Genomic DNA, 25,043 nt, shown 5'->3' on the forward strand with positions numbered 1-25,043 from the left:
CTGGGTCTGAAACCGTGCCATGACCCCCACCAGGGAGAGGGGGAGAGTGGAGGCAAGGGGTCAGGAATGCAGAGGCAAAGATGGTTTAAGAGTATTCTCTTCCTCATTTTCTGATATATGATTCACTTAAAGTGGCTGAGAAGAAAGGGTCTAGGTAATTGTTATATCTGCTGAGGAGCCCCATTTCTAACCCCTTCTTTTGCAAGTTTCAAATGCGCATTTCAACATGGCAGATAACGTGCCTAGGGCCAGCTAAGCTATAGAACACCTTTACAGCAGAACATCATTGCAAATGTAAGTTGGAGTTTGGACAGGACCGATATAAGACTCTCAAGATTGTTGTAATTAACTGTGGTATAGCAGGTAGAGCTGCCACTGAGGACACCAGGTTCAAGCCTGGGCTGCTCCACTTCCCAACCAGCTCCCTGCTAAATGCCCCCTGCAGGAAAGCAATGGAGGATGGCTCAAGTCCATGGGCCACCTGCACCTGCATGGGAGACCCACAAGAAGCTCCTGGCTCCAGATTGTCCCAGCTCCAGCTGTTGCAGCCACTGGGAGAGTGAACCAGCAGATGGAAGATCTTTCTCTCTGTCCTTTTCTCTATAAATCAAGTCATCTCTTTTTATAATGGAAGAAATCAAACAAGTAGTCCTTTGGGAAAAAATGACAAAAATAAAAGAATAAACCTAATGGAACAAATGACACTGAAAATCATGATGCAAATACAATGACAGAAGAACTGCTGACATGAGAAATGAATAATCAGGGCTCAAAACTGCATTCTTAAAACCTTACAAGGCTCAGCATGGAAGCCTAGGGGCTAGAGTCCTCGCTTTGCATGCACCAGTATCCCATATGGGTGCCAGTTCATGTCCTGGCTCTTCCACTTCCCATCCAGCTCCCTGCTTGTGGTCTGAGACCCTTGTGCCCACCTAGGTGACCTGGAAGAGGCTCCAGGCTCCAGGCTCCTGGATCCTGCCTTTGGATCAGCTCAGCTCTGGTCATTGTGGCCACCCTTTCCAGGGTCTCCCACACAGGTGCAGGGTCCCAAGGATTTGGGCCGTCCTCCACTGCTTTCCCAGGCCACAAGCAGGAAGCAGGATGGGAAGCAGGGCTGCTGGGATTAGAGCCGGCGCCCCATGGGATTCTAACAGGTGCAAGGTGAGGATCTGAGCCATTAGGCTACCACGCTGGGCCCTCAATTTTTTTTTTAATTGGTAGAAAATACAAAACATTTACAGTTGGTTCTGATACAGCAAATGAAATAGATTCTTTCCTAATTTATCTTTTGAAATGTCCTTAACATATTATTACAAATCAAAACACATGTTCTAGAAAACACCAGATTAAGTTGCCAAACTGCTAACTCATCTTTATTTTTGTCCAGTTATTTGACGATTCAAAAAAAGTTCAAAAAAAAGTTCAATTATCTTCACGGTAATCTCTTTACCAGCTTCTCAAAGAGTCAGTAGTAGAAACAGCCAAATGCTGCTACAACGCAGAATAAACTGTCCTAAAAAAGAAAAAAGAAAAATACACAAAAGCCCAGAATGTTAGTAATATCAGAGAATAAGGGCAGCAAAAGCAAACGAAATTTACCACCACAAATTTTGCCAATTTTCCGTCAATTTATAAAATTGTTTTTTCAGAAAGAACAATCTGTCCTGGTTTGTCACAGCAACAACATAATACATGAATTGGCGCCAGCACAGTGGTGCTGCCAGTGAAGCTGTCGCTTGCCACAGGGGCAGCCCATGTGAGTGCTATTCCTGGTCCAGCCCCGGCCACTGTGCCACTTTAGGGAGTGAACTTGTAGATGGAAGACTTCGCTCTCATTCTCTCGTCTCTCTGACCCAGCCTTTCAAAGAAGTAATCCATGAAGTAATCCAATGAAGTTCTTGAACTTATCCGACCTCAGAAACAATAGCATTGTCACTGATAACAGTGCCTTGTCATAAATTCTACGTAAGAGAAATGGTCCTTAGGTGGTTTTTTTTTAAATCAATATAATTCACTTGCCCATCTTCAGATCAGAATCTGACATTGCTTTCCAGAGCCGTTAACCCTGTTAGAACATGTTTTTAGGTTCTTACTATAGGAAGTTCACTTGCCTTAGTGACCTCTGACTCACCAGCCTCACTTCAAGCCTCATACTAACTGGAGAAAAACTGAACTCAAGGACCTGATTACTAGCGGAAGCTAAAGTCTTCGGTTAACCCAGCTCCCTGGTTCCTTGCTGGATAACTGAGCTATGTTCTACAACAGTTCTGTTTCTGTGGTGAGGAACCTGGTTTTATTATTTTGTTCTAATTTCCAGTGGGCTAATACTTTTGTAAAAAAAAAAAAAATGAACAAAAACCCAGCAGAATCGTAAGGGGAACCGTCAGTCTCACAACCCCTGGATCTTTTGACCACAATCTCCTTGAGCAGGGATGTGGTATCTCTACCTTATAAAAGTTTTGTGGGAGATCACCCTTGGATCGTTGCCTGCTACCTGGTGGGCGTGGCTCACAGCTTGCCTGCCAATGACCAGAGGCAGTTTCCAGCCGTGCCTGCTGACCATTATCTGTAACAGGAGAATCTAAAGGGATAAGGTGTGCCTTGTAGCCAATTACAGTGTCACTGTTGGAAGGAGGCACTCTCCTGTGCTCCCCATTCCTAGTCTATATAAGTTTATATTTTCTTCACAATAAACGAAGATTCTCCCACCAGATTGTCCCAGGTGGTTCTTGCAAAGAACACCGTAGCTTCACCCCTCAGGGGCCTGCTGGCAGGTTTTCCCCAAGAAAGTTTCCCAAATCCTTCTTAGGAAGCCACAACCAGTGTTCAGGAAAATCCTCTACATCTTTCTTGTGCTCCTGGCACGTCCTGGTGAAAAGCCCAATGACTTATTTAAAGCCATTCAGTTAGAAAGCGCAACAGCGACAGGGCCCCGGATGGAATCAGTCTCTCTTCCTACCTGACCCAGCTTCTGTGACGCTCTAGTAAATCCCAACCAGGGTGTAGGAGGACAACTGATTGGATATCATTTGTAGGGGGACAAGTGGATATACAAAACTAAGAGACTGTGTGGAAATAATTGATGGGTTCCATAGATAGGCTTACAGGAGCTCCATAATCTCAAATCAACTCCCTGTTGTAGATATGTAAACCCAAAGCCTCCTCTTATTCTGTGACCCTCAGTCTATAAAAGCCTGATGCCACTAATAAATTTCAGCTATTGACCATCAGTCAGTAGTCCACACATGTGATTATCAGTTCTATGCACCAAGTCCATCGCTGCTGGACAGTAAATGGAGAATGCAAGTACAAAGTAACAGCATATAATTAAAACACAGACAATGTTTGGACCAGGAACTGACCAGGGTGTAGACAAACCATCTCTTAAAGATTCCTCTTTATTCTTGTTTAGTTTTGAGGAATAGCTTTGAGATAACACAATTTTGCTAGCGAAGGAAAAATTGCTTTTGTTCATGCAATCCCTGCTAATCCAATTTCTTTGCAAATTAGCAAAGCATGGTTTATTCAAATGAAGAAATCTGTAATTAAAAACTTCAGGTCACAGCTATGACTTTCTAAGATGAGCTTTTAGAACATAGTTGATTGATGGGTAAAGTGGCTAAAATATTTTCAATAATGTGCCAAATATGGGCTAGTCCCCAATTCAGACCTTTTCTTGCTCAGGAGCAGAACTCTAGGTTTCTTCATTAGCAACAACAAAAAAAGCAGTAGTAAAATCATCTGGGGCCTGGCTTTGTGGTGGAGCAAGTAAAGCATCCCATGGGGTACCGGTTCAAGTCCTGGCTACAATTACTACCTAAAGTTTTTAATTACAGAGAATGAAGTGTCTTCTCATCTTAGTAAATGCTAAATCATTTGATTTGCAGTGTTCAAATGGCCTTAGAGAATAAAAAGCAAATACATACGTTCATGAAAACATCATGAATGTAGTTGTCTGTGTCGGCATCCCAGAAACATCGGGCAGCCATGCTAAAAAGACAAAGCATGAAGACCCGTCAGCAGTGTGACAAGGACTGGAACACAACAATGGGCAGTTTTCCTAGAAACATCTTGACAGATCAATGTCTTTAAACCTTTGCACAGGCTGGCATTGGGAGAAAACTCTGTTTGTACTGTAGAGTTTACTGGGTAAACTGGAAAGACAGGTGTCTAGATAATGCTAGAGACAACCAGACCCTGACCAGCTGGCTGTCTGAAGACTGGGCACCCTGGGTGGGAAGCGCCATTTTGGACTCCGTCAGCAGATACTTCATGACTCCATGAGAGCAACTCCTGAACAATAACAGAAGAAGAAGTGCAAAGGGGACATGGTTTATTAAATCCAACCTCCTAACTTTATAGAGCACCAGGAAAAAAAAGGGTGATAAACTCTGAACTACAGTTCAGTCTTCCACCCAGTTCCCAATCCAGTATTCCCTCTTCCAGATGACACAATGCCGCTAAATCCTCAAACTGGCCGCCATCCCCTTTTCTATTAGACGGAAAAGCAATATTTCTCTCTACCTTTCAAATAAATAAATATTTTAAAAATAAAAATAACTTAAATGCTTCCTAGGACTAGATTGGTAAATGAAATTACAATGTCTCCTGGCAATGAAATGCTATATAGCTATTAAAAAGATATTTGAGGGCCCGGTGCGATAGCATTGCGGCTAAAGTCCTTGCCCTGAATAGAATCCCATATGGGTGCTGGTTCTAATCCCAGCGGCCCCACTTCCCATCCAGCACCCTGCTTGTGGCCTGGGAAAGCAGTTGAGGACTGCCCAAAGCTTTGGGACCCTACACCCACGTGGGAGATCCTGGAAAAAGCTCTTGGCTCCTGGCTTCAGACTGGCTCAGCTCCAGCCACTGTGACCTCTTGGGGAGTGAATCATCGGACGGAAGATCTTCCTCTCTCTCTCCTCCTTTCTGTATATCTGCCTTTCCAATAAAAATAAATAAATCTTAAAAAAAAACTTTTTTGAAAAAAAAGCTTCAAGAACATGAAATATGTCCACAATATATTAAATGAATAAAGCAACTAAAAAAGTTTTACGGGGGACACATATGTGCTACAGTTGAAGCTGCGCCTTGAGGCATCCCTTGCCTGCATCTGAGTGCCTGTGTTGATACTGGCTCCCTGTCTCCCCATCCTGCTAATGGTCATGGTGGGAGGAAGCAGACGTGGTCCCAGCACTGGATCTCCACCACCCACACAGGACTCTGACTCAGCACCAGGCCTCAAGCTTCCACCTGGCACAGCTCTGGCTACAGAAGGACGTCGGGGAATAAACCACAAGACAGTAACTCTCTTCCCCTGTGTTTCTCTGCCTTTCAAACAAAACTAAACTTGAAGGAGGGCGTGGGGAATAAGGCAAATCAAATCAAATTTTTGTATTACTTTTAAAATTTTAATTAAATGTATTTACATTTTAATTAGGTGTACTTATGACTCATCATCATGAACATGTATTGAGTGGTTACTTTGTGCCAGCAGCTAGTCTAAAAGCTTTACATTAACTCATCTAATCTCATGAGGTAGATACTATTATTAGTCCTATTTAACAGACGTGGAAGCAGAGGAGCAGAGAATTGCATGTGCTGCTCCAGGTCATATAGCTAATAAATGACAAAGCTTGACTTTGAACCCAAGCAGTTCTGAGCCCAAGACTGCAGAAGAAAAGATACATATACAGCTTTGCTTTTAAAATATTTTTTAAGTTTAACACCTTAAAAAGTTCCCTCATATTAATATTTCACTTTTTCAACCTTTTATTAATTTAAAAAATTTAGAGCCACACATAGAAATAGATAGACAGGGGCCTGGCAGTGTGGCCTAGCAGCTAAAGTCCTCGACTTGAACGTGCCAGGATCCCATATGGGCGCTGGTTCTAAACCCAGCAGCTCCACTTCCCATCCAGCTCCCTACCTGTGGCCTGGGAAAGCAGTTGAGGACAGCCCAAAGCTTTGGGACCCTGCACCCATGTGGGAGACCCAGAAGAAGTTCCTGGCTCCTGGCTTTGGGTTGGTGCAGCACTGGACGTTGCATTCACTTGGGGAGTGAATCTTCAGACGGAAGATCTTCCTCTCTGTCTCTCCTCCTCTCTGTATATCTGACTTTGTAATAAAAATTAAATAAATCTTTAAAACAAAAAAAAAGATACAGACAAAGAAACAGCTCCTACCTACTAGCTCACTTCCCAAATCTCTCTTAATTACTAAGCCCGGCTCAGGCTAAAGCCAGGAATCAGGAACTTCATCCACATTTTCCAATGATAGCAGGAGGCCATTTACTTGACCCATTGCAGCTGCGTCCCAGAAAAAAGGCTGGTGTCTGAAGACAGAGCTGGGTAGCAAACCCAGGCCCTCTGACATCATATAGGATTATCTTAACTGATATCTTAACCACTCTTCTAAATGCTTGTCCCTCACATAACTCTTTTTTTTTTAAAGATTAATTTTTTTTTTTTTATTGGAAAGTCAGAGAGCGAGAAAGAGAGAGAGAGAGGAAGATCTCTGTCCGCTGATTCACTGTCCAAATAGCTGCAATGGCCGGAGCTGAGCTGAATCAATCTGAAGTCAGGAGTAAGGAACTTCTGGGTCTCCCATGCAGGTGCAGGGTCCCAAGGGTTTGAGCTGCCCTCAACTGCTTTCCCAGGCCACAGACAGGGAGCTGGATGGGAAGTGGGGCTTCCAGCATTAGAATTGGCACCCAAATAGGATCCCGGTATGTGCAAGATGAGGACCTAGCCACTAGGCTACAGCACTGGGCCCTCACATAATTCTTAAAACAATCTGTTTTCAAACTGTCAGAGTAATAATATGATGTAAAATTAACCTACTTAATTAGTCAATCAAATAATATTTATTTAACAATTATCTTATCTCCAGAGAGATTAGTATCTGGCCCTATCTTAAATAATTCTGTTTAATTAGGTAAGAAAAATTAACACCCTTGAGAAGAATATGATAATGTATAGTTGGTAGTCTTTTATAAGTTACTAACAGTTTGTAAAATCTACCTAGTCTAAGCCTCCAAGTTATGAAGTAATTTGGATTAAATTAGAAGTTCTAGAAAAGTTTAGATAATTTAGAATAGATGCCAGGTGTTACAGCATAGTGAGTAAAGCCACCACCTTCGACACCAGCATTAAGACTCGGCTGCCGGGCCCGGCGCGGTGGCGCAAGTGGTTAAGTCCTCGCCTTGCACCCCCGGGATCCCATATGGGCGCCGGTTCTAATCCCGGCAGCCCCGCTTCCCTTCCAGCTCCCTGCCTGTGGCCTGGGAAAGCAGTCGAGGACGGCCCAAAGCTTTGGGACCCTGCACCCGCGTGGGAGACCCGGAAGAGGCTCCTGGCTTCGGATCGGCATAGTATCGGCCCGTTGCGGCTCACTTGGGGAGTGAATCATCGGACGGAAGATCTTCCTCTCTGTCTCTCCTCTCTGTATATCCGCCTTTCCAATAAAAAATAATAAAAATAAATCTTTAAAAAAAAAAAAAAAAGACTCGGCTGCCCCACTTCCCAACCAGCTCTTGTCTAATGACCCTGGAAAGGAATGGAAGGTGGCCTAAGCATTTGGACCCTTGGACCCATGTGGGAGACCCGGAAGACGCCCTGGGTCCTGGCTTCAGCCCTGGCTATTGCAGCCATTTGGAAAATAAACCAGTGGATGAAAGCTCATGTTCTCTGTCTCTCTCCCCTCCTTTTCTCTGTAACTGCCTTTCAAGTACATTTTTTAAAATCTTTTTTAGAAAAGTCAAAGGAAGATTTAATAAGGAAATGGTACCTAAACTGGGCAAAACCTAGTGAAAATAAGACTATATCACACAGGAAATGAATCAAATGAAAGCTGATATACCAGAAATGAAGAGTACAGTGGAGAAAATTAAAAGTACAGTGGAGAATCTCCAAAACAGAATGAAACAAGCAGAAGAAAGAATCTCAGAATTGGAAGATATTTCCGTCACCGGGGGAAACAAACAAAATGCTGGAAGCAGAGCTGGATCAGGTCAAAAAAAGTATTCAAGAATGGAAAGATACTATTAAAAGGCCAAATATAAGAGTTATGGGAGTTGCAGAAAGTGCAGAAAGAGAAGCTGGGTTTAAAATGTATTTAATGAAATAATAAGGGAAAATTTCCCTAGAGAATGAATTGGGAACAACATCCAGGAGGGGTACAGAACTCCCCACAGGGTTGACCAAAAGCAGTCTTCACCAAGACACATAATAATCAAGCTCTCTTCAATCGAACATAAGGAAAAGATCCTTAAATGTGCACGTGGAAAAAAATCAACAGACATATAAAGGACTGTCAATTAAACTCACAGGAGGGCCTGGCACAATGCTGCAGTGGTTAAGGTCTTCGCCTTGCACGCCCAGGATCCCATATGAGCACAGGTTCTAATCCCGGCAGCCCCGCTTCTCATCCAGCTCCCTGCCTGTGGCCCGGGAAAGCAGTCAAGGACGGCCCAAAGCTTTAGGACCCTGCACCCGCGTGGGAGACCCGGCAGAGGCTCCTGGCTTTGGATTGGCTCAGCTCCAGCCGTTGCGGCCGCCTGGGGAGTGAACCATCGGACAGAAGATCTTCCTCTCTGTATATCCACCTTTCCAATAAAAATAAAATAAATCTTTAAAAAAAAAAAAACAACTCACAGGAGACCTCTCACAGGAAACTCTACAGGCAAGAAGAGAATGGAGTGGGATTCACTCATTTCCCTTAGCATTATAGTTTCCAGTTGTGCCCATTTAGCCACAAAGAACTGCATTTTGTTTTTTTTAATAGCTGAGTAGTATTCCATGGAGTAGATGAACCAAAGCTTTCTTATCCAATCTTCTGCTGATGGGCATTTTGGTTGCTTCCATGTTTTTGCAATTACTGATTGTGCTGCAATGAACATAGGGATGCATGTTGGTTTGTCGTAAAACAGGTGTTTCGGATATATTCCTAGGAGTGCTATTGCTGGGTCATATGGTATGCAGATTTTGAGTTGTTTGAGTGTTCTCCAGACTGATTTCCATAAAGGCTGTACCAATTTGCAGCTCCACCAGCAGTGGAGTAGGGTTCCCTTTTCCCCGCATCCTCGCCAGCAAGCGTCGTTGGTGTTCTTGTTTATGTGGGCCAATCTTGCTGGTGTTAGGTGGTACCTCATCGATGTTTTAATTTGGATTTCCCTTATTGCTAGGGAGCTGGAACATTTTTTCATATGTTTGTTTGCCATTTGGACTTGTTCCTTTGTGAAATGTTTGCCCATTTCCCGTAAGCAACAATAAAAAAAAAAAAAAGAAGAGAAGGGAGTGACATACTCCAGATTCTAAAAGCAAAAAATAGCCCAGGGTAACAAACCCAGCAAAACTTTCCTTTGTCTTTAAAAATGAAATAAAATTCTTCCACAGTAAAGAAAAGCTAAAAGAATATGCCTCTTCCAAACCTGCACTACAAATGATACTTAAAGATGTTCTCTTGACAGAGAAAAGGAATAGCGCCCACCAAAACCAAAGGCAAATGCAAAGAATATCCCAGTGAAATCACAACAGAAGACTAAATCAATGAACAACCCATTGCTAAAATGACAGAACCAAATCACCACCTATTTGTATTAACCCTGAATGTAAACAGCTAAACTCATCAATCAAGTGTCATAGATTAGTAGACTGCATTAAAAAAAACAAAACCCATATATTTGTTGCCTACAGGAAACATATCTCATCAACAAAGATCAGTGGAAACTATATCTCATGGATTTTGATGTTTTTGTTAGTTTCACCTCTTCAAAACACTTTCTTCTGATTAAATTTTTCAATAGATCATACAGTACCAACATTTTCTTCAGGAAGCTTCTTGAATTTCATTTCTTCAGCGACACATTATTCATTCAGTAGCATGTTATTTAACTTCATGGTATTGTTAATTTTTTTTTCTGCCTATTGTTGATTTTGTATTGTGGCTTTACATTTGAGGGGATTTACAGTAACTGTAATGGAGGCTATCATATCCAGATGTGAGGACACAATGCAGTATGCATCTCTACTTCCAGACAAAGATGGACTCCCAATGAAACTGTTTACCATATCTTGACAATAGGATGCTGGACTCTCTGCCATTGTCCATGCCCACAATGATGGATATATCACTGTGTAGGAAGAACTATACTATAGCAATGACATAGGGGAACTCAGTGAGGGTAGAGAGAATTGGGGAGGTGATGAGGGAAATCATAGGGCCTATGGAACTGTATCATGTAATGATAATAAAAAGTAAAATTTTAAAAAATAAAAATAAATGCTGAGCTACAAAATAATCATTTTTGAAAAGTCAAAAGAAGACTTAATAAATGGTACCTAAACTGAACAGAATCTAGTGAAAGTATGAATCTGCAGATTTATTTAGCAACATTTGTTGAGTGAAGTATCCATTATTATTATCTCAGGCAAAGTGCTGGGTACAAATAATTCAAACATGCCTAACAAAACAATCCTTGCCTTCATATTGAGGTCTCCTTGTACCATTTCCCAATCCAAAAGAGCATGAGTGTCTAAATCTTCACTCTGCATTCTCCAGGATCCCATATGGGTGCTGGTTCGTGTCCCAGATGCTCCACTTCCCATCCAGCTCTCTGCTTGTGACCTGGAAAAGCTGCAGAGGATGGCCCAAAACTTTGGGACCCTGTGCCTGCATGGGAGATCCAAAGGAAGCTCCTGACTGCTGGCTTCAGATCAGCTCAGCTCCTGCCACTGCAGCCACTTGGGAAGTGAACCAGCAGACAGAGGATCTTTCTTTCCTCTCTGGATAGATGGATGGATAGATAGATACATAAAGAAGACTCCTTAGAGAAATGGCAATGCCAGGTCAGGAGACAGAAATCTGGAGCCAAAGTCACACCAAAATCCTGGGTTACACAGTAAGAATGCTACATATGTATCAAAACGATTTTTTGTAGACATATAATGACTAATACTGAGAGTAGTCTGGAAAAAAAAAAAAAGGAATGAAAGATTAAACAGCTACAAGAACAAACAGGCCTCCAGACACCAAAATCCTCGAAGGAAGTGGCTGTCAGTAGGAAAGCCGATATTCTCTAGAACTTTCTCTGACACACTGATTCTGGACAAAGGATCGAGGCTGAGGATCCTGGCTTTGCCGACGTACAGGATCAACTACTGAGAGAAGCAGAAGCTAGTGGGTCTGTGTCTGCCAGCTGGAGCCTGGAAGGAGAAAGATTCCGGACAAAAAGCAGACAGTAGAGTAGAACTGAGCCCATCACATGGCCATTTTTAAGACATGCTCAGTTCCTAAGTGAAAACCCTAAAAAGCTGATGATGACAGACGAAATCATGGACACTCAAATATGCTTCTGTCCTAAACCCCAGAAGCTGGGAGTGCAACATCTGTTTTATTTAAACATGGCAAAAAGGAATTCTGCAGATGTTGATTAAATAAGGACTACTGAAATTAGGCAAGCATCTTCGGCCTCACCCAGCCTGACTATTGCAGCCATTTGGGGAGTGAACCAGTAAACAGAAAATCTGTGTGTATCTGTGTGTGCTTCCCTTTCTTCCCATTGTTCTGCCTTTCAAATAAATAAGTAAATCTGAAAAAACTAAATTAAGGGAACACCCCCCAATATTTACAGTTGGAATATGTCAAAGGGATAAAGAGAGCCAATAAAGGATTCTCAGTGGTCAACACTGTGACCATTCAAACACAACACAGAAGTAGCACTGGATAATAACCCAAAGGATAAAGCGTCCCTGAGCTCATGCTGAAGAACACGACTGAGCTGATAAATGGGAGAGATGAGAAAGCCCTGTGCCACTGGATCCCACTCACTCCAGGAGACAAAGCACACCTTCCTGCTCTGAAGTGGGGTGCACCCAGTGCTTTTCTTACCAAGAGGACCCCACGAAAACAGGGGAAGAGTGGCTGCAGTGAAGAAAGCTGACAGCCCCATCTCAGTCACATGTCATGCAGATAACATGTGGCTAGGGGCAAAAAATCATTTTCCTGGTAGTAGTAATAAGGCTTACAGCTGACTTCCACTGGAGGAAGGAGAAAAAAACAGAATACAATGTAACCACAACTCTAACACCTGAAAGCAGGCAGAGGGCCACCCCAGCTCCCTCTGCCTCCAATCCCGAGTGGGCTTCAACCATGCTTCAGAGGATCTGCAGAGCATCAGGACAGAGTCACCTTTCCTGCAGCCTGGACACAGGTGAGGCAGCAGCCCAGGCTTGGAGTCCTATCTGGCGCAGTTTATAAAATAAAAACAGGAAAAAATAATCCATCGTTAACTTGAAGAAGCAGATGAGGACAGTGTGAGCACTGATAAGGATGACAATTTGAATGCAGCTAAACACATCTACATATATTAAGTCAGGAATTCAGAGATAGGAAAAGAAACTCATGCTACAGGACAAAACATCACTCCGAAGATCAGTAAATTTATCCTGAATAAAAGCAAGCATGTAGAGTCCGGTGCAATGGCTCAAATGGCTAATTCTTCAACCTGCAAAAACCAGGATCCCATATAGGCACTGTGTCAAGTCTTGGCTGCTCCGCTTCCCTTCCAGTTCCCTGCTTGTGGCTTGGGAAAGCAGTGGAGGATGGCTCGAAGTGTTGGGACCTGCCTACATCTCTTGGTTTCAGATCGGCTCAGCCCTGGGCTGTGAAGCCATTTGGAGAGTGAATCAGCAGATGGAAGATCTTTCTTTCCTTCTCTCTGTAAATCTGCCTTTCCAATAAAAATAAATAGATTTTTAAAAATACTCATGTGGCCCTGGCATGATAGCCTAGTGAACTAAATCCTCGCCTTGCATGCACCAGGATCCCATATGGGTGCCAGTTTGAGTCCCAGCTACTCCATTTGCCTTCTAGTCCCCTGCTTCTGGTCTGGGAAAACAGTCGAGGACAGCCCAAAGACTTGGGATCCTGCACCTGCATGGGAGACCCAGAGGAAGCTCAGGGCTCCTGGCTTCAAATTGGCTCAATGCCAGCTGTTGTGGACACTTGGGGAGTGAATCATTAGACAAAAGATCTTTCTGTCTTTCCTTCTCTCTGTAAATCTGCTTTTCCAATAAAAATAGTTAAAAAAAAAAAGTCAAAAAAGAAAAAGTAGACATGTACCCTCTTGTAGAAATGTTACTTCAAACAGCAAACAGCTTAAAGATAACGAAGTTATTCATGATCCAAGCAATTCCATTTAATAGGTGAATAGTAACTATAACAGAAGATTACTATTTTGTAACCCTTGACGAATAAAGGATATAGGAGGTGGGCAGTGAAGACCCCATTTGAGCCGCCTGCATCTCACACTGGAATGGTTCCATTCCCAGCTTCCTGCTCATGCCCATGCTGAGAGGCAGTGGTCCCTGTCACTCATGTGAGAGACCCAAATGGAGTTCCCGGTTCCTGACTCCTGGCTTTGGCCTGACCTGATACTGACTCTTATGGCCGTTTGGGTGTGAAGTAGCAGAGAAAATTTGTGCTGGCTTGCGCTTAATGCTCTCTCTCCTTCCCTTTCAAATAAATTCAGGACATGAGTAATTTTTAGAAAAAAAAAGTGATTTATGACATCCTGTTAAAACTGTTCATGGTAAATCTAACGGAGAACTTTACAATGAATGGAGCCAGGTGATAATATCCGAAGCCATTGTCAATCACCAAGATAAAAAAAGACAACCAGGCCCGGCGCGATAGTGTAGTGATTAAAGTTCTCGCCTTGAACGCGCCAGGATCCCATGGTTGCCGGTTCTAATCCCAGCAGCCCCGCTTCCCATCCAGCTCCCTGCCAGTAGCCTGGGAAAGCAGTCGAGGACAGCCCAAAGCTTTGGAACCCTGCACCCACATGGGAGACCCAGATGCGTTTTCCTGGCACCTGGCTGCAAGGAACCCAAAGCCCTTGGCTATAGTGGGTACCTGGGGAATGCACCAGCAGATGGAACATCTGTTTCTTTGTCTCTGTCACTCTTTCAAATGAATAAAACACCTTTTTTGAATGACAAATTAAGGAGGTAGAGGGAAAACGAACAGGGAAAACCCTATTTGAACATGTTGAATTTGACGTGATAAAATAGTAGTGTCTGGGGCCCAGCGCGGTAACCTAGCAGCTAAAGTCCTCACCTTGCCTACACTGGGATCTTATATGGGTACCAGTTCATGTCCAGGGAGCCCTGCTTCACATTCAGCTCCCTGCTTGTAGCCTGGGAAAGCAGTTGAGGACTGCCCATAGCCTTGGGAAGCCTTGGGAACCTGCACCCACATGGGAGACCTGGAAAAAGCTCCTGGCTCCTGGAATTGGATCAGCTCAGCTCCGGCCATTGTGGCTGCTTGGGGAGTGAACCAGCAGATAGAAGATCTTCCTCTCTGTCTCTCCTCTTCTCTGTATATTTGACTTTCCAATAAAAATAAATAAATCTTTAAACAATAGCAGTATCTGTAGCCTCTTTTTTTTTTTTAAGATTTTATTTATTTTTACTGGAAAGATTTACAGAAAGGAAGAGATGGACAGAAAGATCTCCCAACTGCTGGTTCACTCCCCAAATGACTGCAACAACCAAAATTGGACCTATCCAAAGCCAGGAGCCAGGAGCCTCCTCCTCCAGGTTTCCCACGTGAGTGCAGGGTCCCAAGGCTTTGGGCCATCCTTTGCTGCTTTGCCAGGCCACAAGCAGGGAACTGTAGCCTGGTTCAGATGGGAAGTGGAGCAGCTGGAACATGAACTGGCGCTCATATGGGATGCCTGTTTTTGTAAGGTGGAGAATTAGCCAGCTGAGTCAATGCGCTGGCCTCATCTTAGTCTCTTCATGGTAAAGAAAACTGCAGCCTTTTGGCCAAATGGCAGAACACCTTAGAGTAAAGAGTACTGTATTAGGAGTCAGAGGACTGGATTCAATTCATCACTTTGACACTGGCAAGATATTTCATTTTTAGCAAATCATGTCATTCATAAAACATGGCAACAAGACTATAGAAAATTATCTTTGGTGCTTTTCAGATCTAATATTCTACAGTGAAAATCCTCAACAATGTTGCCTACAAGTCTTTTTTTCAATTCACTCAACACATATTTCAGTACTTTCTTTAAAAATATTAGGCACTGGATTCATCACAGTAGCCTGGTGGCTAAAGCCTCACCTTGCATGCGCCAGGATCCCGTATGGGCACCAGTTCGTGTCCCAGCTGCTCCACTTCCCTTCCAGGTCCCTGCTTCAGGAGAACTGGGAGAGCATTCAAGGATGGCCAAAAGCGTTGGGACCCTCAACCTGCATTGGAGACCAGGAAGAGTCTCCTGGCTTCGATTGGTTCAGATCCGGCCACTGCAGCCACTTGGGCAGTGAACCAGCAAATGGAAGATCTTCCTCTCTGTCTCTCCTCTCTGCAAATCTGCCTTTCCAGTAAAACTAAATCAATCTTTTTTAAACTGTTAGACACTATTTATGAAGGAAAACAGAGTAACACATAGGCACTTAAGAGGATGGAGAAAAAAATTTTTTTAACTCCTCAATACAGCAATGATGGTTTGAAATCATAAGAATGAATAGGCTCATTGAAAAACCCTGAGAACAGAAGAGCGAGGACATGGCCTCAAGGCCTTGAAGACAACAGGTAGCTGGGGCTGCACGGGAGAGAAATGAACCAGCGAAGGGAAGGAAATAAACACTTAGACCAACGAGTCAGACAGCTGACAGTGTGACCCAAAAGACCACTAGAGTCCATCTTAAGAACCAGAAGCCAATGCCAGGAACAAGAGCCAAAACAGCCCGTTAGAAGTACTAATAAAGGAGGTTTCGAATAATTTTAAAACAATTCATTTAGGAGAGAGAGAAGTAAAAACTGACCACAAAGAATATGAAGAGAAACATACATAGAATTCCCCATTATGCACAGAAGCAGGCCTTCATGAACTCTAAAGTGCTCAGTAGCCTGCAGATACCCTGACAGTGACACAGCTCCTGGAGGAAGCTCACTCCTCCACACAAGGACCTCTTCAGTTCCCAGTGCAGCCTGTTCCACTGTCTCCTCACAACCGCAAAGCTCCAATCCTAGTGAATGCCTCAGGGGAAACGTGTAAATAAAAACCAACTACTCACAATACTCCTTCTCCTCTTTGTTCTCCAATCACTACTTGCACCACCATTTTATATCGATCAAATCCCATTTCTAGAAAGAAAAAAAAATGTTGTCTGTAAGTGAATGCACAATAGAACTGTTCACTGAAGGCCCAGAAGTTGACACAGCATTCAATCCATGAGTACTTAAGGAATGTGTGGAAAAGCATGGGATTCAGAGAGGCCTAGAGGCTGACCCTAACTGCAAATGTACAAAGTGTATCAGCAAACTCAAATTATTTAACTTTCCAGCTTTATTCCTCCTCGTCTATTAGGTGGGAATATCTTCAACTGGCTTGTAGGGATGGATGTGGTAAGGTGGGCTATGATCCAGGACTAAATAAAGCACTTGGAATGGTAGGCAAAACAGGCAAACTTTCCTGCCCCCCACTCTAAGTCAGGTTCTGAACAAGCCCTCTCAAGATACAAACAAGACACTCCTCTGGCCTTCTAGAACTCAAAGAGTCGAAAGGCAGGCAGACTCCCAAGATGAAAATATAATGCAGCCATAATTCAAGGAGAAGCACGTGTAAGTTCAGAGCTCTGGGACCTCCCTTTGGGCGCTGGGAAGAGATGGAAGATCTGATAGATAAACAGGTAGAGACCTGAAGGATGAAAGAGAATGTAGCAGCCCTATGACACCTCTCCAGACTGTGGGGAGGGACCCGCCAAGGCATGGGAGCCCGGGACCTGCAGGGAACCAAGATGCTCAGTAATGCAGCAAAGAAAAAGATAAAGCCACAAGATTCCAGAGTATGCTAGGAGCCCCAGCACAAGTCAGCTACATGTCCCCAAAACAGTCCCGTGAAAACCCACAAAAGCCTGAAAATCGTCATGAATACCCACTCTGGAGAGAAGAAAACTGAATAGGCATCTTTATTTTTCAACTTGTCAGGCCAGGCAATGGTGAAAGGAGGCTTTTTGTTTTTAAAGTGAAATGTGCCCTATTGAAACAAGACCAGTTCTTGGTGATGCAAGTCAAAACCCCAGCGTTGCATAATTCTCAAAAACTGGGCAAGAAACCCAGACACCACAGGTACCATCCCATGTGGAGCACAAATGCTAATTCGGAATATTCAAGAAAACTTAAAGAAATAGAGCCCAGGTTTTTCTTTTTACAGAACTGCACACAGTTCACCTCAGCTGCCTCCACTCTCCCGAATCCCTCAACATTCTTCAACCCAGCCCTTAAATAACTTCTGAGGGAAAAGTAAGCAGGCCCAAATGACAGTACCTCAAAAAGTTCATGGAAAAAGGAGTTAAATGTGTTTTTGATCCCAAAGAAACCTTCGGAATCCATGTACAGTGTCTTCATAATGTATATTGTCCATGAAGTTTTGATGACTCTTCATATATGTAGGCTTAAATTCTATTTGCATTAAACAGATTTTTAGTCTATGTCCCAGGAACTATTTTTGTTGGTTTTTTTTTTAAGATTTATTTATTTTTATTGGAAAGTCAGATTTACAGAGTGAAGGAGAGACAGAGAGGAATATCTTCCATCCACTGGTTCACTCCACAAGTGGCCGCAATGGCCAGAGCTGAGCCGACTTCATGCCAGGAGCCAGGAGCTTCTTCTGGGTCTCCCATATGGATGCAGAGTCCCAAGGCTTTGGGCCATCCTGAATGTTTTCCCAGGCCACAAGCAGGGAACTGAATGAAAAGTGAAGCAGCTGGGATACAAACTGGCATCCATATAGGATATTGGGTGGGCAAGGCCACTAGGCTACTGTGTCAGGCCCTGGTTTATTTGTTTAAGAGGCAAAAAGAAACACTGAAAGAATTCCCACCCACGGGGTCACACCCAAATGCCTGCAACAGCTGGAGCCAGAATTCAGTCCAGATCTCCTACCAGTGGCAGGAAGCTAATTACTTCAGCTATCACCGGCAGCCTCCCTGGTACACAGGCATTATGATACGGATATAGAATATATTTTTTAAGAATATAGTTATTTATCTGAAAAGCATCCTTACAGAGAGAAAGCGAGAAGCAGAAATCTTCCATTCATTGGTTCACTCCCCAAAGGCCAAAACAGCCAGAGCTGGGCCAGCCTAAAGTCAGGTGGCAGCCTTACCAGCTATGTCCACAGCACTGGCCCCTGGTGATGTAGGTGTCTTAACTGGAATTCCAGTCGTTTGGCCAAATGCCTATTCCCTCCACAAACTTTCTAAAGTATTTTTGTCCTGTGGGAGGAATGCTTAAAATCACCAACATCACATCAGAGCAATTATGATGAATGAACACAGGAGCATCAACAAAGACTGAAAGGCAACATCCAAAGATGCAACTGCAAAAAAAGAGTAACAAGAAAAAAATACACTGCATAAAAGGCAAAAAAAAAAAAAAAAAAAAAAAGGACCCGGCAGGTAGCCTAGTGGCTAAAGTCCTCGCCTTGCAAGTGCCAGGATCCCATCTGTGTGGGGAGCCATGCAGTTGGGTTGGATGGCATGGGTGTGTGATGAGCACCGCTTCTCAGTTAGCAAGGCTGCGAGGAGTTTCTGGCTGTGAGGCAAAGCCCAGCAGAATGTCTCTGATCACCTCATTGCTGCCTCACCCCATTGTATGGACACTCAATCACCTCTCTGATGTTTCATAGAATTCTTCTGAGGGTGTTGTTGTTGTTTTTCTGCTAATGTGAAGTGATTCCTGTAACTGGTATGACACCTCAAATTGATCTATCATGTTATGATAAAAACACCTATAGTAACAGTAAGGCTATAACACACAGCTAAAAGTATACAATAGTACAATTGAGCCCACTATGTTTCCAAACATCCTGTTATGTGCCCACTTTTGTCCTAAAGTTTGCCCTAGTATAAGTAATGTTTTCCTTAAGAAATGGCTTGATAATATCTTGCAACAGATGGCAATCATGGAGGTACAAAGATTTTGTTTACCATGCATGTCAAACTGTTACAACACATGATATGACGCATTTTAGTTTCTTACCACAAGAAAGCAAAAATATATGGGGCATCTTCTAAAAGGAAACAAAACAAACCCCCTCAAATTGCCTTAAAATCTCCATCTTATATTGGCACTTATATTTAGGGAAAGAAAGCAGTTTATATAGATGAAAGAAAGTTTCTTGTAAAGGCCCTCTGTAGATTGGCTGAATTGCCTTGATCCTTTTCACTGCCCTTTAACAAAAGAATAAAAAACAATTGAATCAGCACTAGGTGAAGGTGACCGTAATTAATGCATGATTTGATTATAAGATTTAGCAAAGAATCTATGTTATATGCTTTTATAAAATCCTTTCATTTATGATCTTTTAATTCTGTATTCTTAATATTTTAATAAATATTAGTTTGTAAAAATTGATTTTGGGTATAAGTAAACTTCTTGTCACTATGTAACTGCATGTGCTGCCAACCGTGGAGTTCCTGGCTTCAGCCAGGTGATTGCAGGTTTCAATGAGTAATGGTTTGTTAAGAATGTTTTCTTTGAAATAGAAAAATACTTTTTAGGATTGCTTCTTGCATTTTCATAACCATGATGTAATGAAAAATGAAACAATTGGATGCTGTGCAAAAACTTGTGATGATTTATGTATAAATAAAGAAGGCAACTTTTCTGAGTTGTCCATTATGAGCATCAAGCCATAGTGGTCCGTGTCTTATCTCTTCCTATCATCTCGCCGATCCACGCATCCTTTGCAAGCTCTCAGTCAGCTGGAGCTGGTCTCCGGCACATCTGGGTGCAGGTTTGTATCCCAGATGCTCCACTTCTCATCCAAGTCCCTGCTTGTGGCCTGAAAAAGCAGCAGAGGACACCCTAAAGCCTTGGTACCCTGTAACTGCGTGGGAGATCCAAGAAGAAGTTCCTGGCTCCTGGCTTCATATCAGCTCAGCTCTGGCCATTGTGGCCACTTGGGGAGTGAACCGGTGAATGAAAGATCATTTCTCTGTCTCTCCTCCTCTCTGTAAATCTGACTTTCCAATAAAAACCAAAACTTTCAAAAATAATAATAATTATAAAAGAAAACCATTCGTGTAACATGTCTATTTGGAAAAAGGCTATGCATAGATTTCAAAATTCTTAGCATGACAATTGCCCTTTAAAACAAACGCCAAAAAAGCGCGGGGGGGGGGGGGTGTAGGCGAGCTGGCATTGTGGTATAATGGATTAAAGTACAGTCTACAATGGTAGTATCCCAAATGAGAGTTGGTGTGTGTCCCAGCTGCTCCTCTTCTAACCCAGCTCCCTGTTAATGTGCCTAGGAAAGCAGTGGGAGGTGGTCCTAGTCCTTTGGCCCCTGCACCTGCATGGGAGACTCAGAAGCTCCTGGCTCGTGGCTTCAACCTGACAAATCCCCAGCCACTGTGGCCGTTTGGGAAGTGAACCAGTGAATGGAAGGCCTCTCTTTTTGTCCTTCTAACTCTACATTTCAGAAAAATAAAATAAAACACCTTTTTTTTTAAAAAAGAAAAGGAACTTTTCAGACGCTATAACATTAATAGCAGTAATATAGTAACGTTTTTGCTAACATTAGTAATAAAACAAAGAAAAGAGAATGGCAAGAGCACAAAACCTGTCCGTGGATGTCATGTGCCAGCTGCTGGAGGAGTGAGTGCATAGCAGCTATGGATGACGCAACGATGGACTGAGGGGAAGAAGTTACTGAAAGCTGGACAAATCATGAACAGCTGGTGCAAAAGCGACCAAGAATCATGGAGGAAGGCAGCCTCCGTACTCTGGGCCTCTCTGAATACTCATTTTTTTTGGACAGCAGTTTCTTACAATATTTTATTTCACCTCTTTACTCTTTCCCACCATCTTTAAAACCCTGAGTAACTCATCAAATAATTACAGACACTAGACACTGAGAGGCAAATTTGTCTCTACAGATAAAACAAAGTTTATCCTTTGTTTAAAAATGGGAGAGTGGAGTGGGCGGCATAGTAGCGTAGGGAGCTGGGTGGGAAGTGGTCTGGTGTGATAGCGTAATGGTTAAGGTCCTCACCTGGAACACGCCGGGATCCCATATGGGCTCCAGCTCTAATCCTGGCGGCCCACTTTCCAACCAGCTCCCTGCCTGTGGAATGGGAAAGCAGTCGAGGACGGCCCAAAGCCTTGGGACCCTGCACTCACGTGGGAGACCGGAAAAGATCCTGGCTCCTGGCTGTGGATTGGCTCAGCACTGGCCACTGCGGTCACTTAGGGAATGAATCATCAGACGGAAGATCTTCCTCTCTGTCTTCCTCCCCGCCCCCCCCGTATATCTGACTTTCCAATAAAAATAAAATAAATCTTTTTTAAAATGCAGTTTAAAACATAAATGAATAAATAAATAAATATGGGAATGGGGACAATGGGTAAGATTGAATTTTGGAAAGGAACAAATCACTTCTAGGGCTAACCACAATTACCTTTTAACTTGTCTTTAATGGTCTCTGATAAACGTTTCGTGAGCTGAGGCATTTCATCTGGAGAATATTCAGCGTTGACCAGCTCCTCCTTGAGCACAGCATGAATGCATTCTTTAACCACAGAGGGTCTGAACCTAAAAGAAACCATATGAGAACACCACAGCCTCACACCTCTCTTCCCCTAGGTGTCTGAAGTTCTGTTCCTCCCTGTATAGGTCTGGCTCACTCTCACTTTTTTCATCTTTGTTCAAAAGTTGCCTTCCCAGGTACTCTTCAAGCTGCCATCCTCCCACATCACCCCGTACTCCTCCTCCCAGCACTAGGACGCAACACACACTTCCCTGATCTTGCTTGTTTTGTGCACTACTACGTCTCCATTTCCTAGAGCAATGACCAGCACACACACTCAAATAAATATTTTAAAGGTGTGAATTATTGGGGGAAAAAATGAACAGAGAAAAAAAAAACTTCTCCCTTAATTTCACCAACCTAACAATACCATTAACATTTGTTGACTAGGTCCAGTGCGATAGCCTATCGGTTAAAGTCTTCACCTTGAACACACCAGGATCCCATATGGGCGCTGGTTCTAATTCCGGCAGCCCTGCTTCCCATCCAGCTCCCTACTTGTGGCCTGGGAAAGCAGTTGAGCACTGCCCAAGGCTTTGGGAACCTGCACCTGCATGGGAGACCTGAAGGAGGCTCCTGGCTTCAGATTGGCTCAGCTCCAGCCATTGCAGCCACTTGGGGAGTGAATCAACTGATGGAAGATCTTCCTCTCTGTCTCTCCTCCTCTCTGTATATCTGCCTTTCTAACAAAAATAAATAAAAATCTTTTTAAAAAATTTTGTGGACTGTATCATAACACTAGGAACTAATTCCAGGCTGCATATTCTATTGACTGATTTGTGCATGTGCTGGTTCTCAGAATGGTTCCAGTTTTGAGATTATCCCGTGACTCAACATTTAATAGTTATGTTATTCCCTTATTACTCATTTCTCCCTCATTTACTACCTTTAAGCTATTCTTTGCACTCTTGCCTGATCACTTGCTCAGATGAATCCAAGATTTATCTTCACCAAATTTCCAACATGTCAACTGTTCAAAACAGTCTTTCTATTAACACACTCTTTCTAGCTCTTGCCTTGAGCCTTTTAATCCTCAGTAAAATGTTCTTCAAACAAGCCACACATGATCTCACAGGATTGCCCCTACAGCATCCTCATTTGTTAACTTGGTTCTGCAGTTAACAGAAACACAGCTGAATGGGATCCTATGCGCCGAGAACATATTACCAAGATAACTGAGCCCACAGAAAAATTGCTCCGTGAACTTTATCACATATAAAACTTCCTATTTTTGACTACCGCTTTCAAACAAAAGACAACGCGCTTGGGAAACCTTTGTTGTTGCTGCTGATCTTTTTCTTGTCAGGATAGGGTTAGTGATCTGCACCCCGCAGATATAGCAGACTGCCCTCTCCCGGCAGGTGCCCGGAGAGCGGGGCAGGACTTGGCATCTACAGCGGTCCCAGGACTGGAGTAAGCACCCCCGTGCACACGTTAACCCGGGACACACCCGGAACACACCGAGGAAAGGCCCTGCTTTTCCACTTGTCCCCGCTCAGGTTTGGCAGAGCTAACCAGCGGGGCTGAGCCCCCTTAAAGCTCTTCCCAGACACTGCTGCCCTCTCCTGGAGACGGGTACGCTCGTCGGAGCAGCACCAGCGTCCTCCGGCCCCAGGAGGTCCCCACGCCCGGCCCAGCGTTCTCTTCGGACGCTCGGCCTCCCAGGCGAGCTCTCTGCCCTGCCGACACAGCGCTCTCGAAGTCATCCCCTGCCACCTCCTGCCCGTTACCTGCCTTTGCTGGAAAACGGGCCTCAGAATATAGGTGTTCTCGGGCTCGCCCGCGTTCCTCTCCGCCTCAGGCAACCCGTCGCCCAACGAGAAAGACATGCCCTTAGAGACGGACGCGACTCTCGGCTTGGCCATGGCCAGGGCCTATTGGCCTGGGCCTACGCGTTGCCGAAAGCCTGACGCGCGGCGGCTGGGGAAGCGTCGCCAGGGCAACAGCGCTCAGGCCTCACGGGACGCGGCCCGAGGCCCCGCCTTTCCCCGCGCCTGCGCAGGCGCTGCGGGGCGAGGGCTCCCTGAGGTGGAATCCATTCCTGACAGGCGGAGCCATTGAGCAGGAACCGCTGACTGACCGCTATCCAGTCTTGTGGAGAAAGCCGGGAGTAAAGTTAGGATGGTTGTTCAGTCCTGGAGTTTGCGGCTAACGAGCGGCAGGGCCGCGGTCGAATCACAAGTTTCTCAGTGACCTGCGGACCCTGCCCAGCCTTCCTCCCTGTGTGTGAAAGACTTGGAGCAAAAGACAGCTTTTGCATGGTGTCAGTGATTAAAGAAGAAGCAAAAGAATACTGACATTATGTGACGTATGAAGAAGATAGGAAGTTAGAATTTCAGTGTCCATAAAGTTTTATTGGAACACAGGCACGTGAGTTTAAAGATTGCAGGCTTCATCTGCTGCTTCACTTGCCAAATGCGCACAACAGGCAGAAGTGGGCTAAACTCCAACCAGGAGCCAGGAACTCCGTCTCCTGCGTGGGGGGCAGGAAGCCAAGGACTTGGACTACACAAGGTGTTTTAGCAGAAAGCTGGAAGCAAAGTGTGGGGGGGCTGGGACCTGAGCTGGCACTGCAACGAGGGATGCAGGTGTCCCGAACACCACTTTAACGTGCTGCACTACAATGCCCAACTGGTCTCCTCCAGAAAGTTTTCAAAGCCCTGTTGGAATCTGTACTTGCCAGTTTACGATACCTGCAAGCGACCTTGCGTCACCTTACCCACACAGCTGCTTCAGTTCAAAAATCAGAGACGAGTAGAGGGAGGGACACTGCCTGCTGATAAGCACAGGTCCCTGGTCCTGTTTTGGAAGGATATGGTATCCTAGCGCCTGTCAGCTTCGGACACTAAGAGTATAGCATCCATTCGTGTGTCCTCTCCACCTATTCATTAATGGGTTTCAAAACTTGTCTTCTGTCAGATGCTAGAACTCCCTTGGTAGTTCCACTACAGACTAATTTTACTGCTTCAGACTATAGTTTGCAAAGTACCTTCCTGATGATATGTCCAGACTGATCTCCCTGACTCCAGCAAACTCCAACCTCACCTTCCAGTCCACCTTTCTAACTGCTACCAAAAGTCGCTTTCCTTTGTCACTGCTTGAAATTGTTCAGTAACTAAATGTGGCTATTCCCTCAGCACTCACATTTCTTTGCTTGTAAATAAAATTCTTTGTGACCTGGCTGGCTTGCAAAGGCACAGGCTCAGGGACACATCTTATACCACTTCAGTACAGCCCCACCTCCTGCTGCTACCCCTGGATACCCGTGGACTCAACAGGAGCTGCCATATCTGGCATAAGTCATGATCCAAAGGTAAGCCCAAATTTCTTTTTTTTTTTAAGATTTTTTTTTATTGGAAAGGCAGATATACAGAGACGAGAGACAGAGAGGAACATGGATCTTCCGTCCGATGATTCACTCTCCAAGCGGCCGCA

General features: G+C 44.1%; 1 protein-coding gene across 2 annotated transcripts; it reads right to left on the minus strand.

The window, feature by feature from the left end:
- Positions 1-1,355: 1,355 nt before the first annotated feature.
- On the minus strand, positions 1,356-23,559 carry DYNLT2B (dynein light chain Tctex-type 2B). Of its 2 annotated transcripts, none has more exons than XM_041002782.1 (5): positions 23,343-23,559; positions 21,480-21,613; positions 16,089-16,158; positions 3,927-3,990; positions 1,356-1,508 (listed from the first exon to the last, which is right to left on the minus strand). In XM_041002782.1, exons 1-5 carry the CDS (start codon positions 23,471-23,473, stop codon positions 1,458-1,460), a joined length of 450 nt encoding a protein of 149 aa, XP_040858716.1. In that variant the 5' UTR covers positions 23,474-23,559; the 3' UTR covers positions 1,356-1,457. The 2 variants fall into 2 exon arrangements, with proteins under 2 accessions (XP_040858716.1, XP_040858718.1); XM_041002784.1 differs by having other exon boundaries at positions 1,356-1,513; positions 23,343-23,525.
- Positions 23,560-25,043: the final 1,484 nt, after the last annotated feature.

The sequence above is a fragment of the Ochotona curzoniae genome, unplaced genomic scaffold (genome assembly GCF_017591425.1).
Source record: "Ochotona curzoniae isolate NIBS_2020 unplaced genomic scaffold, NIBS_Ocur_1.0 scaffold_2587, whole genome shotgun sequence".
NCBI classification, from domain to species: domain Eukaryota; kingdom Metazoa; phylum Chordata; class Mammalia; order Lagomorpha; family Ochotonidae; genus Ochotona; species Ochotona curzoniae.